Raw genomic sequence first — 15,665 nt, 5'->3', positions numbered from 1 at the left:
TCCGCCATTAGCCGCAAAAATTTTTGAATCAATGTTCTAAAAGAAGCTCCTGAAATAGATTCCGGCGTTTCATCCTCATTTTCGAAGAAATATGGACCGATACCTCTAGTGGCCATAACACTGCACCAAACAGTACATTTAGATGGGTGCAACTAATGTTGGTGTGTTGCCCTTGGATTTTCAGAGCCCCACAATCTACAGTTTTGTTTGTTGACACAACCATTTAAATGGAAATGCGCTTCATCCGACATCAAACCATTATTTAAAAAATCAATTTGTGTGGCTAATTGTGTAAAACGAATAGCGTATTTTAGTCGTTGTTGGTGGCCATGCGGTAGGGTTCCATAATAAATTTCCAACAATTTAATTATAACCTACAAGAAGAGAAAAATAAATATGTCAAAAAATAAAAAAGTTATTTGTGTTTAACATTAGTAGGTCTTATTTGGCCCACCCTGTATTAAATTCCATTCGATCAGAACAAATTAGATTACATGAAGTTATATTAGATTGGATAACATCAGAATATACTAGATTGGATACAATTATATTAGCGTCATCATCATCATTATAGCATTTGTAGCTCAGGATAATGCCTCCATTACCGTTGGGCTCCAAATGCCTTGGTTTATTGCTTGGCTTTCATGCTGCGCCCGTCGTTTTCCACTTCATCTGCTCACGTTCTTGGTGATCGTACGCGCTTTCTTCTGCTCAAAATGCGGAGTGAAGACGTTGCACATTCACCAAGCGCACTATGTTTTGTTCACGTATCAGTTTTTCGACCTCTTTGTATTGTTTTATTCTATAAGATTCATGCGGCTCTCTTATAGGACAAAAAATTGTGCTCAAAATTTAAGAAATAGTTCTTTATATTAGTAGTCACATCCATACGTTGCAATTGGACTTATAAGGGACCTATAGATCTGTAGCTTACACGCCTCTGACAACAGTTTGTTTTTAAGCAGTTTAAGTTGTGCCTAATAGTTTTTATTTGCAGCCAGCAGTTTGTCGTTTATGCAGATAAGCGAATCTGTTGTACTACTTAAGTTTAGGTGCTTGAAGGTTTTCGACTTCTTGAAATACGTGGGGTTCCTATTTTAGGCTACCATAACGACCATTGCTTTGCGATCTAACCAAGTATTTAGTATTTTCTATATAGCCAAACGGTGTTAATCATATTTATTGTGATGATAACAGTATCGTCAGCATAGTCATAGATCTGAATGCCCTTAGAGAAAATAGTTGCGTCAGGTCGATGCCGTTGTCAACAAAGTTCAAACCCCAGTTAAAAATTACAGTGAAGAGTGTGCCAACTTGTTTGACATTAGTGAGAACATCGAAAGGGTGAGAGGTTTTTCCTTGTACCATCAAATTAGATATTGTTCCTGTTAGAGTCATACATAGTACTTAGTGAAGCGAGAGTCTGTGGTATTTCTTGCCGGCGTAGTATGAAGGGTAGCTTTTTCCTGTCGATGCTGCCAAAGGCTTTTTTCCGCGCTCATTGAATTAAAAAAGGCACATTACGAAACATTGATCTGCTGTTTATTTATTGCTGATTCGATAAAATATTACATGCACATATGCGTTTCTTTATGATGTTTCATAAATGGAGGAACCCATAGCTTATGCCGCCTCCGAACGACGGATGATTCTTTATGAGAAGTTTTTATGACAGAAATACTCTCTGAATTATGTCATTGCCTGCCGAGGGGCGACCGCTAGAAAACAAAGGTTTTCCATTATTTGGTGTTACATGCATGCAATTGGTGTTGAACTCCGGCCTCACCGTGTGATAGAATGGCGCAATCCCGTCTCTATTAGCTTAGATTATATTATTTTTGAGGAAGCGTTAGTGAAGCAATTGGAAACCGTGGTGATTTAGGTTTATCACCATTCCATTTTGACTTGAAAATCGGCAATATCACTCTGATTGACTTTGTTGGCAACTTTGTTACTACTTACATATCTTCCGTTGCTATGAATATCCTAGGTAGTTGAAGCGAGTTTTTGTAAGCCCAGTGCAGTGGTATAAAATGTGTTTCGCTGTTTTCTCTCCCCCTCAACACACTATACACCTACTCTCTTCATTAAATCTCGTGTTGTTTATAACCCTTTTGGGCCCCAATTAAAAACCGGTTGCAATGACTCGACCCTTGAAGGTAGGAGAAATGGTTTAAGTGCCGGTCTGGCACTCCTCAAGTAGCATTAAAGCGCCGTTTTGATACCATTATGAGACCTCCAATAGGCAGATATCTACAGCCAGGCAGAGCTGTTGATATAATGGAGGAGATTGATTGGATTTAGGTTGGCGCACTGCCCCAGGCTGTCAAAAAAAAGAGCGCCCAGTGACCTTAGTCGTCTAGCTGCCAAACCTGGACATTTACAGAGAAAGTGCTCTACAGTCTCCTTCTCTAATAGGTCCACACAGCTTGTGCAATGGGCGTTAAATGGTAACCCTAGCTTTTCCGCGTGTGTGCCGATAGTCCAGTGACCGGTAAACACAGCTACAAGTTTGAAAATTGAATGGCGAGGAGTCCAAAGAACTTTCTGAGTCCTTCGTATATCGTATAGGGGCCAAAGGGTTCTCGAAATAGCACATGAAGTAATGGAGCTCCATCTTTTCTGCGCTTCCTGAGAAATAATGTTAATATCTTTCTCGTTCCCGCGTTCCCTAAGTATTTTGCATGTCTGCAGGATCGCAAAGACTTCAGACTTGCGGATAGAGAGATCTGTTCGAAGTTCGGAGAAATACGTTGTTAACTACCCTAAAATGCTAACATGTCCCTTGAGAGATTGCCGCCAGAGGCCAATCTCCTTTAACCTGATTGCACTTTGATCTGCGATGGACATGACGGAAAAGTCGATGGGAAGTAAGTGCAAAAGGACATTCAGGGCAGCACTGGGGCAAGTTTTACATGCTCCGGTGATACCAATGCATGCAGTTCTTTGCACTATCCCCAGTTTAGTGTTATTAAAGCCCTTCCAAAGAGCTTCCCACCAAACTAGGCATCCATAAGTTAAAATTGACAAAACCACTGCGTTGTACATCTACAGCACGACCTGTGGCTTGAGTCCCCATTTTTTTACCGAACATAGATTTGCAGGAGTAGAAAGCTATACTGGCCTTCTTTACTCGATTTTCAATGTGTAGCTTCCAATGGAGTTTGGAGTCAAGAATCACTCCAAGATACTTAACTCCCGATGAGAGCGGGAGAACGTGGTTGTTTAATTTGGGAAGTCGAAATGGTGGAGGTTTCTGTTAAATAGCACCAGCTCAGTTTTGCCAGAGTTGACTCGAAGACCGCAGGTGGCAGCCCAGCGACTGAGAACCTTTCCACAATTTTAGCCACGACTGACTATTACCTTAACCCCACCCTTATTTAGCATTATCAGAACTTCGTCAATAGCAACTAGCCAAAGTAGGAGCGAAAGGTCACCATCCTGCAGCGTCCCCCTGTGAACGAATCTAGTGACTTTAGTTCCTCTTGCGACCGCATTAACTTCCCTACAGCCAAGCAGGGACGAGATCCAGAGGCAGATAGGTCTTTCCACCTCTAGTCTATCTAATGCAGTGATAATTGACTCCGCCCTGATGTTATAAAAAGCAACTTCTATATCTATGAAAGCCGCCAAAGTGAATTGTTTGCCTTACAGATATTTTTCCACAGTCCCTACGACCTCGTATAAGGCTGATTCCGTGGATTTCCCTTTCAGGTAAGCGTGTTGCTCTGGAGATAATTATATTAATTTGAATTCGATATGCTCTCGGATATGATGATCAATCAATCCTTCAAACACTTTTAGGATAAATGAGGTAAGATTTATATGCCTAAAGTTCTTGGCCGAGTCGTGATCCTTGGGTATGAAAACAACCCACGCCAAGTAGATTTCTTGAAGGACAGGAACCACCGAGGTACTTGTTTTCTGAAGCATCACAGGCAAGATATCGTCAGAACCAGGAGATTCTGTCAACTGACACGACCCCTGCAATATCATTGAATTTTTGAAAGGAAATTTTAGGCATTAAGATACTCTTATTTATATTTACCTGCTTGCTGGGAAGAAGCTCTGGCTGAGGCTGATCACAAGGCAATAATGAGAAGAATAAAGAATTTTGGTTGCCAGTGAAGTCTCTTGCAGAATGTGGCTCGTTTTTCCTTACTTATTACTTTTGCTGTCAAATACTCGAAGACATCACATGTTATCTTTGAGCTTAAGATGCTGCTACAGTTTCGGTAGAATATTTTTTATCGCAGCATCTGTTGACTTCTCCTCCTTCCTCCTCCTTACTTCATACACAATGGTATCACAAAGGACGAATTTGATTTCTTCGTCCAACCGTGCCTTCTCTCTGTGCAACCATTTTAACCTCGGAAAACATTAAGACGAACATCACGGATTTGAGAAGGAGGAGCTCTGTCTCTTGATTTGCCGGAGGTGATTTGCATGCCACATTATCATTACCTTCTCAGATAATACCGCCTTACTTCAATTATTGTAAAATGTTTTAATGACATAAATTCTTAGTAGCATTTTTTTTCTGAGTTTTTGGTAATTTCACAGTTTCTAGTTTGGAGATCCACATTTGCAGCATTCACTTTTCGCTTGTATTGAGGGTTGTGCAATTGCTAGCGCCTTTTTGCTGATATTTTCATTCCAGGTTGCTATAAAGCTCAGATTATTGAAACTTATAATCAGTCAATTAAACTATTTCAGTTATTTAAAGGTTCTGCTATTCCACTTGTATACGATTATAATATTATCATGTCTTTCTTTTTCCATTTATTCAGATTGTCGAAGATTGGAAGTTCGTCTCAATGGTATTGGATCGCTTCTTTCTCTGGACTTTTACACTATCGTGTGTCTTTGGTACGTTTGCCATAATCTGTCAATCGCCATCTCTATATGATACACGCCAACCAATCGATCGTCAGCTGAGTGAAATACCACTGAGGAAGAATAATTTTATGTTGCCGCCGGACATAGTGCGTCAAATTGTTACTTAAATGAAGTATCGCTTTAAAGAGCAATAAAAGAATTTAGAAAAATATTAGGAAGTAAATGAGAAACAAGCTGTAATTGCGATGCCAGAAGTTGATTAAAATTAAGGAAAAAAAGAAAAGGGTTTAGTGGCAGAGAAGTTAAATGAAAACATTAAAAATATGAGTATAAAAAATATGAGAAAACACTCATACCAGTTAACACATTACATTACATAATCCCTATACAAATAATCTTATAGTCTGACTAACAAGAGCATCAACTAATAGAGGAAGTATTTTAAATCTGTGTAAGAGTAAAAATCATATAAAAGCAGCGAAAAATTTATAAATTATAAGAAAAATAAATTTGATTGATGAATTTAAAGACTTTAATCCTTCCTGAATAAAGTATGGAAATTTTAATGTGAAAATTCAAAAAAATTAAATCTGAATTATAATAAAAAAATTACTCTTGTGCTTAATTTTTAAGCGCGCATACATAAAAAAATGTGACCAACATTCCTTACATTAAAATTTTCACAACGATAACCTAGAAATGACAAGGTTGCCGACCATCCATGAATTGCAGTTGTATCTAATATATGTTTTTTTATATAGTCATTTTTGAACATAAATTCATTCAAAAGCTAAATTTAAAACGAAAAATTGAGAACAGTTGCCACAACTTGGAATTAAATAAAATTTACCAAACCCAAACTTTCAGTTTTTTCTTGGAAATATGCAAGTGGATGTTTGCTTGAAAATAAATAAAAAAATTAAATACAGGGTGGGCCATGGGCAGCAGGAACTTACAATAGTACCATATCTAATTCCACCGACAGTCAATTCTACGCTGCAAGAACGATTCATATTTAAATCCGGTTTAAGTAGTCCCAGTAGCATTCCCCAAAAATAAATGGAAACAATTTTGGCTGTGTTCGCCGCACTCAATAATTACAGCAATATAGCGACCGAGTTACGTTTTTGATGTACTGATGCTGATACTCAGCTGAATAGCTGCCGCCACATTGCAGAAGTTATTTTGCGTCGAATGTGTGGCTTAAAAATATGGAAATAGAGAAGTACAGGGAAAATAAGTAAAACTCTATTTTATTTTTATAGATCTCGAAAAAGAATTCGATAGAGTACCTCCAGAGTGGAGTACTCAGACAATTTCAACTAACACCAACGAATACCGCCTTCAGAATGAAAAGAAGTTGGTTTTTGGAATGCTAGGATGTTATTTTGGGTTAGTGTTTTTTCGACCGCCAAAGGCTTACTAGCAACTCTTCAGATTTTATTACCCTATACTTTGGAATAGAGTTTAAGGTAAAGTTCCCCACGCGAAATGAATGGGATTTGACTTCAGTAGTCAAATAGAATACGAGGGGTGCCTTTTATATGTCGGGATTTGGCAACCCTGGTGTTGCAATCTGGAAACTGACAGCTGTATCGCAAAATTTGACATTTTTTGGCTTTTACGTACTCGGAACGTTTTGAAATACCAGCGCTATTTGTGTTGTTTACAGTAACTTAAAAGATTCATCTCGGTCCAAAAATGGAATTAAATCGTGAACATTTTCGAGCGATTATTTTTTATAACTTTCGACGTGGATTAACTCAGCAACATTGCAGGGACGAACTTAATTCATTTTTTGGCGATGAAGCTCCATCAAGGACCAGTGTTTATCGATGGTATGGTGAATTCAATTGTGGTCGTACTTCACTCCAAGACGAATTTCGTGAAGGTCGTCCAAAATCAGTTGTTGTTCCGAAAACTATTGATGCTGTGTGCGAACTGATATTGCAAGATCGTCATGTGACCTATCGTGAGATTGAGACAATCTTAGGCATTAGTGGGACTAGCATACATTCAATATTGCATAAACATTTGACTGTCAAAAAAATTTGTTCGCGTTGGATCCCACACAATTTGTCAATCGATCAAAAAAAAGGCTCGTGTCGATTGGTTGAAGGAAATGCTCAAAAAATACGATTGCGGGGCTTCGAAACACGTTTATGACATCGTGACAGGTGATGAATCATGGATTTACGCGTATGAGCTTGAAAGTAAACAGCAGTCGACTGTATGGGTGTTTCAAGATGAGCCAAATCCAACAAAAGTTGTTCGCGTACGAAGCACTTCCAAGCAAATGGTCGCGTGTTTTTTTCGGAAAAACTGGACATGTCGCAACCGTACCACTAGAACAACGCAGAACAGTAAATTCTGAGTGGTACACAACCATTTGTTTGCCAGTTGTCTTCCCATTAATTCGATGTTTTGGGTGCTCAAAAATGCAGTTGTTTGAGCCGATGCGTGAGAGCTCGCATTGTCCTGGTGAAGAGTGATCCGTCTTTGGCGATTGGTTTTCCTATTGTTTGATGATAATTTCCTATTGTAGGAAAACCAATCGCCAAAGACGGATCACTCTTCACCAGGACAATGCGAGCTCTCACGCATCGGCTCAAACAACTGCATTTTTGAGCACCCAAAACATCGAATTAATGGGTCATCCGCCGTATAGTCCTGACTTGGCACCGAATGACTTCTTTTTATTCCCGTACGTAAAAAACAAACTGAGAGGTTTTCGTTTTTCGACACCTGAAGAAGCGGTTGCGGCATTCAGAATGCATGTTTTGAAGGTACCTCATTCAGAGTGGCAAAAGTGCTTTGACAATTGGTTCAAACGCATGCAAAAGTGTATAGATCTTCATGGAGAATATTTTGAAAAACAATAAAGTGATTCTTACAGTGATTCTGACATCTTAAATGTCAATTATGGTTCACATTGACTTATTGACATGAAATTTGTAAGTAATGTAAGTCAACAATGAGTTTTGCCAAGCCCATTTTTTAGATCACATTTGTTTTTAACTTCTTTACGGAAGTTCTCGGAATTATTTATTTAATTTCTAACTTATAGAAAGATGCTGTATTCTAAAGTGAAAGAAAAACCAAACTAATTAGATTAAAATGAACAATGAAAGAAATTTTTAGCTGTAGGCAAGAAGTTGCCTCAGTTATGCGTCATAGAGTAAATATTTAGGTATGTAACAGTGTAGCTTCTCAGATGAATTAAATAAAGAAGATATATGTATTTAGGTGATTAATTTGATTAAATTAGTCATATCCCCGTACTTTTCTTGAATGCCATTAATCATAAAAAAAAATTCTGCTGCTTAGGTGCATTTTGTCTTTATTTTAAGTTTAATAGAAAAAATGAAACAGGTTTTAGAATTGAGCATTACACTCATCACGAAATAATTGATAACAAATTTGTCGTCATTACTTTTCGGCTTTTCGGCTTTTCCAATTTTCTGTTTACAAAACAATGCTCGTTCATGTGGAATATCTTAACTTGTTTCGCTTCATTAATACCAATATGTCATAAGTAATGAGTAAATGCGAATATACGCCTACAAAATTCTAAGTAGTATAGAAATAATGTTCCCATATAAATACAAGTACAGTATTGGCCAAAGCTTAAGCACCCTTTTAGTATATTCTTTTGCTTCAAAATTTTATTTTTTAACAGGAAGACGTCATAACTTTTATAATCATATCTTTTTTTATTTATAATTCATGGAAAAAGACATATCTCTTAATACGCTCTGCAAAAAAGTACCTGTAATTGTCAATAAAAAACAAAATATTTATTAATCATTAAAATTTTATGTGTCACATTCAAAGCAGGGTCCTCCTGAAATAGTCACCAAAACATTTTATTCAATTCAAAATTCAATATGGACAGCCCAGATGACTTCCAAATGTATTCGGATGATAAATGGAAGAAAAAGGAGGAGTGAATGACTCTTAATTTCGGAGGGGGTTCTGTCATAGTTTCGGGCAGCCATTAGTGTCAAAGGCAAAACGCCTATATGTTTCATATCCACAAAAGTGAATAGCGTCAAGTATATAAAACTTCTCGACGAAGTATTTATTCCATTTTTTGATGATCATTTCGATAAGGAGTGGCTTCTCCAGCAAGACAACGCAACCATTCATGCTTTCAAAGCTACAACAAATTTTTGTCAGCGAAAAAATGCCAATTTCTGAATGACGTGCCTGCAGCCCTGACCTTAACCTAATCGAAAATTTATGAGCAAAACGTTCTCAATTGGTTTTCAAAACTAAAAGACAGTTTGATAGCGTCAAACGCCATAGAGGTACCATAAAATTTCCATTGATGTTGAATCGTCAAAAATTAATCACAATATTATACAAAATCTTTATCAAATCGATGCCTCGACGAGTTCAACAAGTTATAATCAAAGGAGGATCCAACATAAACTACTAAGCACCAAGTTATAAACTAACCCCAAGAATCCCCACATTGGTCTTATACATTTTTCGTTCTATAGATTTAACTTTTCTTAATAATTACAATAATTTTAGTTTCGTGAAATGTGTGCTTATTTCTGGATATTTGTGTAAATGCCGAAATATAAAGGAAATTTAACGAGGCGATTCTTACGTGCGACCAAAATAAAAAATTCAAAATTGCCCTGCAAAAATACTTTAAAATCAAAGGTATACGGTGAGCTTTTTCGATACGGTCTATACTAAAGGCTTTTGCAAACTTAATTATGGAGGACTTGGGCTACTTAAAAAGTAGCGGAGATCGGTAAACTTTTAAGTCAAAAGCGTTAAAAATTACAATTTACAAAATTTTAGAGTTTTTAAAGGGCCATAAAACTTTTTCTTGCCAACAATAAATAGTACTCGCACAAATGAATCACCTGTGGCAATCTGGAGGGCTATTCCATGCATCGAATACTGTTGCCTGAACTTGCGGAGTTTCTTTTAAAGCTGCCCACTTTTGTTGCAATACATTTCTGGACCTCAAACTCTTCCAAACTACTCTTCAAACTCTGTAAATTTTCTACTCCACAAAGCTTTACTTTTAAAATCGATCAATTGCATTTCTAGATATCCAGTATCAATTCCAAATGGCTCAATGTGGATTTCATTACTATGTATTTGTTTGACAGAATTTACTCCGAATGCTAGAGCGGTTTTCTTGGGTTTCTCAGCAAATTCATCTTTAATTTTTTATGACTGAATATCTTCTGCAAAAGAAATTAATTTTACTTCAAAACAAACCAATTCTTCTAACAAAACATAGGCCGGATTTTCCTTTCCTTGCAGTTTTACATTCAGCTCATTTAATTTCGCTGCGCTATCCACCATAAAGTAAAATTTGTGCAACATTTTTTCATGTGAAAATAATATTTTCATGGCCGTTGACCCCGTGCCACCGAAGGAGCTGCTTACATCTATCGAGTCTAATTTTCTTCAAGCGCATTGTCAAAAGATGACCAGTTGAGCGACGGATGGTTGTCATGTGGAGTTCATCTCCAATTAGTCTTGACATAGATGTGGTCGATACATTCATTTCCTTGGACATTTTTCTACTCCCTAAGAGGATTTCTGCGAAATCTTTCTCGAAAGGCTTTAATGGCTGCGCTGGTTCAAAACACGCCAGGACGACCACATTTTATTCCGTCTTTCATTCAGGCATTTTTGGCAAAAACGATTTATCGTGCGGTAAACAACATTCTCAAAATATTAAGTTTTTTCAGCATTTTCCTTAGCTCCCCACTTCATAGTTAACAAGCGAAATTTGCTACGAAAGTGAGCATAATTTATGAGTAGACAATGCATACGAATAAAAGCAAAAATAACGGCACTTTTTTCTGCCAATTCATTCTCGCCGTATACATTGCAAAATTTGTCAAAGAATTTGTGGCAAGACCGAGTAGCATGTCACACCTCGTACTCAATTTAGCGAATACCCTTATTAAGTGCTGCCGGACTTAGTCTGGAACTTCCAATATGTGTCAGCTCGATCAGTTCAATTATCTACTGGGTAAAGCGAATGCACGCATTACTGTTGCGTCATATGTATGTAGGTATTTATTTATTTACGTATGTTGATATTTTAGCAGCTGAATCTTGACACTTTTGCTAAACCTAAATGGATTCTTAATGGCTCACAATGGCGGTTTTTTTCTCATTTTCACATGCGAGCACCTTATCAGCCACCTAATAGTTTAAGCGAATGTGCCGCTTCCATAGTCTAACGACATGCAATGCATAGGTAGATAAAATAAAATAACGACAAATAGAGACTGCACCTGAAAATGGAATAATTTTGTTTTCATTTTCAGAAATCGAAAGTGATTATTAAGCGACCTTGGTGAAAAGCTAATGCATAACACTGTGCGACAGTGAAAACATACTTTTATAGAGACCTAGTAAAACTTGTAGGTATGGTAAAACTAAGAAACATGGTATAGGAGAAATTTCCAATACACCCCCAAAATCCCATTTTATGGCCATAAAACCGTTTTTCAGTAGGTTGATGTGAAGAATCACTCCTAACTTCGCCAATTTTCATCCGATTTCGAATTTGTTTTTTTTTAGTTCGAAAGAACAAAAACAAGCCTTTTTGACAGTGTGTTGACAATTTTTCTGAAATGACAACTGACGAGACTGTAGGCGGAAGTATTTGGAATTTTTTTATTTTTTCTCTATTTTTTCAACTTTGACATCATTTTTGCGATATTATCCGATATTGAGGATGTTTTTTTAGTACACTATTGTTATAGTAAATTTAATTTTGCGTCGAATGAGCTATATTTGACTGTAATTGAATTAAAATGAATAGAGTTGTGTGTGTTTTAAGATTTTATTTTTTTTTTACTAATTTGGTATGTATGCATCGAAGCATGAAAATGATAACAAGTGTCATTATAAACACATAATATTTATTGGAGTATTGTGCAGTGCAGCACTGTACGGTATGGTACGGTGCGGTACGGTGCAGTACACAATGGAACTGGTTCCAAACTTAAAAATGCATTGGAAACGGCCCTTTGGAGTTTGGTATGGTACGGTACATTTGTCATTCTCTTCATCAGTTTTGAATACTTCTCTGTAAGAAATTCGATCATCATCATTCATCTGAAGTCGTCATCAACTAAATTCCATTGTTTAACTCGAGAAGCGAGCGTTTCAGATTGTCTTCCCGATAGAAGTAAATCACGGGAAAGATCCTGAAAATCTGAATTTGATACAATGTGTCGTTCTGAAGACTTAAAACCAGACGGAAAGTACTCTTCATCATCAGGTTTATTGTTATCAGTTTGATCATCATCAGCAATGAGTTGAACTTCCTTCAGTTCCTGCAGTTGAGTAAATCATATCGTCCAAGACTACGGGGTTCTTAACAGTTGCAACATCATCATACTTTATGTGCTTTCGAGCTTTATAATGATGACCGTTTACGTCCGTTTTATAAAAATAACAATCATCTGGTTTATGAGAAGGCTGATGATGCCACATCATCGGAGAATATTGAGAAATTCGACTTTTCTGGCAACGTTTTGATTTATATCTCTTGAATATCAATGAAACGAACAATAAAACTTTAACTTTTTAATAAGTTTAAATTATACTAACAAACTTCTTTTATTAATCAATATACAGTGTGAACTTAGGTACACTTGGGAGCTTTTTCATATTTCCATTGAAAAAAAAGTGCTATAATATGTCAGATCTTTTCGTAAGTTCTAACCAGTTCTGTTATATGCAGTACAGTGTACTCTTATGTATACATATATACTCCAATAAATATTACGTATCTATAATAACGCATCAAAACACGTCCTTATTCCCATTTAGCGTAAGTTATAACTACATACCAAATTAGTAAAAAACAAAAAATAAAATCTTCAAACTCACACAACTCTATTAATTTTAATTCAATTAAAGTCAAATATGGCTCATTCGACGCAAAATTAAATTTACTATAACAGTAGTGTACTAAAAACAATCCTCAATAACGGATAATATCGTAAAAATGATGTCAAAGTTGAAAAAATAGAGAAAAAATAAAAAAAATCCAAATACTTCCGCCTACAGTCTCGTCAGTTGTCATTTTGGAAAAATTGTCAACACACTGTCAATAGGGCTTGTTTTTGTTCTTTCGAACTAAAAAAAACAAATTCGAAATCGGATGGAAATTGGCGAAGTTAGGAGTGATTCTTCACATCAACCTACTGAAAAACGGTTTTATGGCCATAAAATGGGATTTTGGGGGTGTATTGGAAATTTCTCCTATACCATTTTTTTTTAGTTTTACTATACCTACCAGTTGTGCTAGATCTCCATAAAAGCATATTTAATTTTTTTTTTTGTCACACCGTGTAATTTTTTAAATATACAGGTGAGGAGGAAGGGCTGCCGATGTGAGGGCCCACTTGGTCAATGAATCAAATTTTTTCATTGAGATGTCATACAGGGGGAAACAACAGAGAGGGAAGGACCGAGCGAGGGGGGGAAAGATAAAATGGAGTTTTGATTAGAGAATGACGACCAAACGGTGTCTAATTACATTGGCGTTAACCGCTTCAAGCAGCTGATGAAATTTACCAGGTGCGTGATATTTAAATCTGCTTTATCCACAAGTGTAGCAAATTGAGAGCCCAAAGGCCTGAATCTTATTTTCCCACTCATCCTCCAGACAGCTTCTGCAGAAATGACTTGAAACAATCTCAAGCCCCACCGCATGTACACCTAACGAACAATGCACGATACGAACACCTATCAAATTCGAGAGTTGCGGCTTTGTTAGCCTTAGAAGCTCTCTCGAGCGCGTCCGATCTATCCGGGGTCAGAAGGATCTCGCGACTTTGCACGTTAGTACGCCAGCCTGTAGAGTTGACGTGATGCCCGTCTTACCAGAAAAACACCACAGGTTCTCATTTCATGATGAAACAGACTCGAGGGTCCCCTATCTAACCATCTCATCAGCTCAGCAGTTTCCCTCTATGCCACTGTAATCGGGAATCCAAATGAGCCTAATATCGAAATTTTTGGTCTGCTCGTTCTTTCTCCATCTTCGACAAAAACAGTTTCTTCAAATTTTTTCACCAACCTCTGAATTGTCGAATCAAGTCCACCAAAAATCACGAATTTTTCGATATGTTGTTCTTAAAGTTCGACCATTTTCATGACATATATGCATATATACACATATAATGGGCACCAATATATTTATTTGGGTTTTTCAGTAAGAGCGCTTCAACTTTTGAACTTTTTTGAATAAAACACAAACTAACTAATTTTTTTTTTATTATCGAGTTTGAACATATACATTTAAGTATGAAATTCGATTTCTTTTGCATGACCACCGCGTGCACGTTTTACGAAGTCCAATCGTTGAACCCAATTTTCGACCACTCTTTTGCATAAATCGGCCGAAATTCCAGCAATTTCGCGTTCAATATTGGTTCTGAGCAAACAAATCGTCGCCGGCTTATTACTGTAGACCAATGACTTCACATAACCCCAAAACGGGACGGCTTGTTAAATGGACCGTAAAATGGCCGTAATGCTCTTAAAGTAGCAGCAACAGAACGATTATTTTCATAAAAAATTTGCACGATTTGCAATCGTTGCTCAAGTGTGTAGCGTTCCATGATGAAATGTATACTAATGAAGTTTACAAATGACAAGCGAAAAATAAAAAATATTGCGTCGTTCGCCCTCCCTATCGGAAAAAAGTTGAAGCGCACCTATTGAATAACCCTATATATACGGAGACCGCCGTAGCCGACTGGGTTGGTGCGTGACTACCATTCGGAGTTCACAGAGAGAACGTAGGTTCGAATCTCGGTGAAAGACCAAAATTAAGAAAACGTTTTTTCTAATAGCGGTCGCCTCTCGGCGGCAATGGCAAAACTCCAAGTGTATTTCTGCCTTGAAAAAGCTCCTTATAAAAACCACCTGCCGTTCGGAGTCGGCTTGAAACTGTAGGTCCCTCCATTTGTGGAGGGACACAGCCCTATTAGAAAAAACTTTATTGTCAATTGGTGTTTCATGCACGGAGATTCGAAACTATGCACTTCCGCATGGTAGTCACGCACCATTCGGATTAGAATACAGAAATTGAAGTGGGTTGGTCACACTTTACGCAAAGAAGACGCTAGTATAGCAAAGAAGGCAATGAAATTGAGCCCACTCGTAGCTAGTGGAAGAGCGGCTGGCTGGCCAAGGGAAATCTGGGAAAGAACTGTGGATTTCGCGACGGCTCAACTCGATTTAAGCTAAAAGCAGGTGAAGACATTATCCAGAAATTGGACGAGATGGCGCGTAGGTGCTGTTGGTGCCCTTATTCCGCTAGGAGTTCAAGGTAATAATAATCTACGTATTAACAATATTCACAATATTTTTGCATGCCAAATTTTTTTCTTACATTTTTTATAAAAATTCCAAATTTTGTACAAAATTCACAAAAATTTAACAATTTCCTATAAACTGGCATAAAAACTTAACTAAAAATTTTGAGAAACCTACTGGGCATGCAGTTTTATAGCCCATTAAATTTTAATATTAAAAAGTTTAACTTTTAGTAGGTCAAAAATTGCGTCATTATTGATCGAAAATTATAGAGTCTCAAAATTTGTTTGTTAAAGCTCTGTGATTATGGTACTGTTACGAGTAGAAACAGATATCCATTTAAAACCTTTTTTCAATAACATAAGTGACAAATAAAGCTCAAACTCTTTTAACATAGAACCAAAACTTTCGTGTTTATTGCTCATCGAAATCAGAGTTTATAGCATTTTATTTTCATCAATAAGTCGCTGCGTATATATCCTGTATAATACAATCTC

General features: G+C 37.0%; 1 protein-coding gene across 2 annotated transcripts in view; it reads left to right on the top strand.

The window, feature by feature from the left end:
- Positions 1-5,699, top strand: part of LOC129245651 (acetylcholine receptor subunit beta-like 2) — a 53,956-nt gene extending 48,257 nt beyond the window's left edge. For both annotated transcript variants that reach the window (XM_054883971.1, XM_054883963.1), the window contains exon 11: positions 4,791-5,699. In XM_054883971.1, coding sequence (XP_054739946.1) covers positions 4,791-5,006 — 216 coding nt within the window. In that variant the 3' untranslated portion in view covers positions 5,007-5,699. The remainder of the gene's footprint in view (positions 1-4,790) is intronic.
- Positions 5,700-15,665: the final 9,966 nt, after the last annotated feature.

Source organism: Anastrepha obliqua, chromosome 1 (genome assembly GCF_027943255.1).
Source record: "Anastrepha obliqua isolate idAnaObli1 chromosome 1, idAnaObli1_1.0, whole genome shotgun sequence".
Taxonomy (NCBI): domain Eukaryota; kingdom Metazoa; phylum Arthropoda; class Insecta; order Diptera; family Tephritidae; genus Anastrepha; species Anastrepha obliqua.
This window is presented reverse-complemented; position numbering and strand designations above follow the sequence as displayed.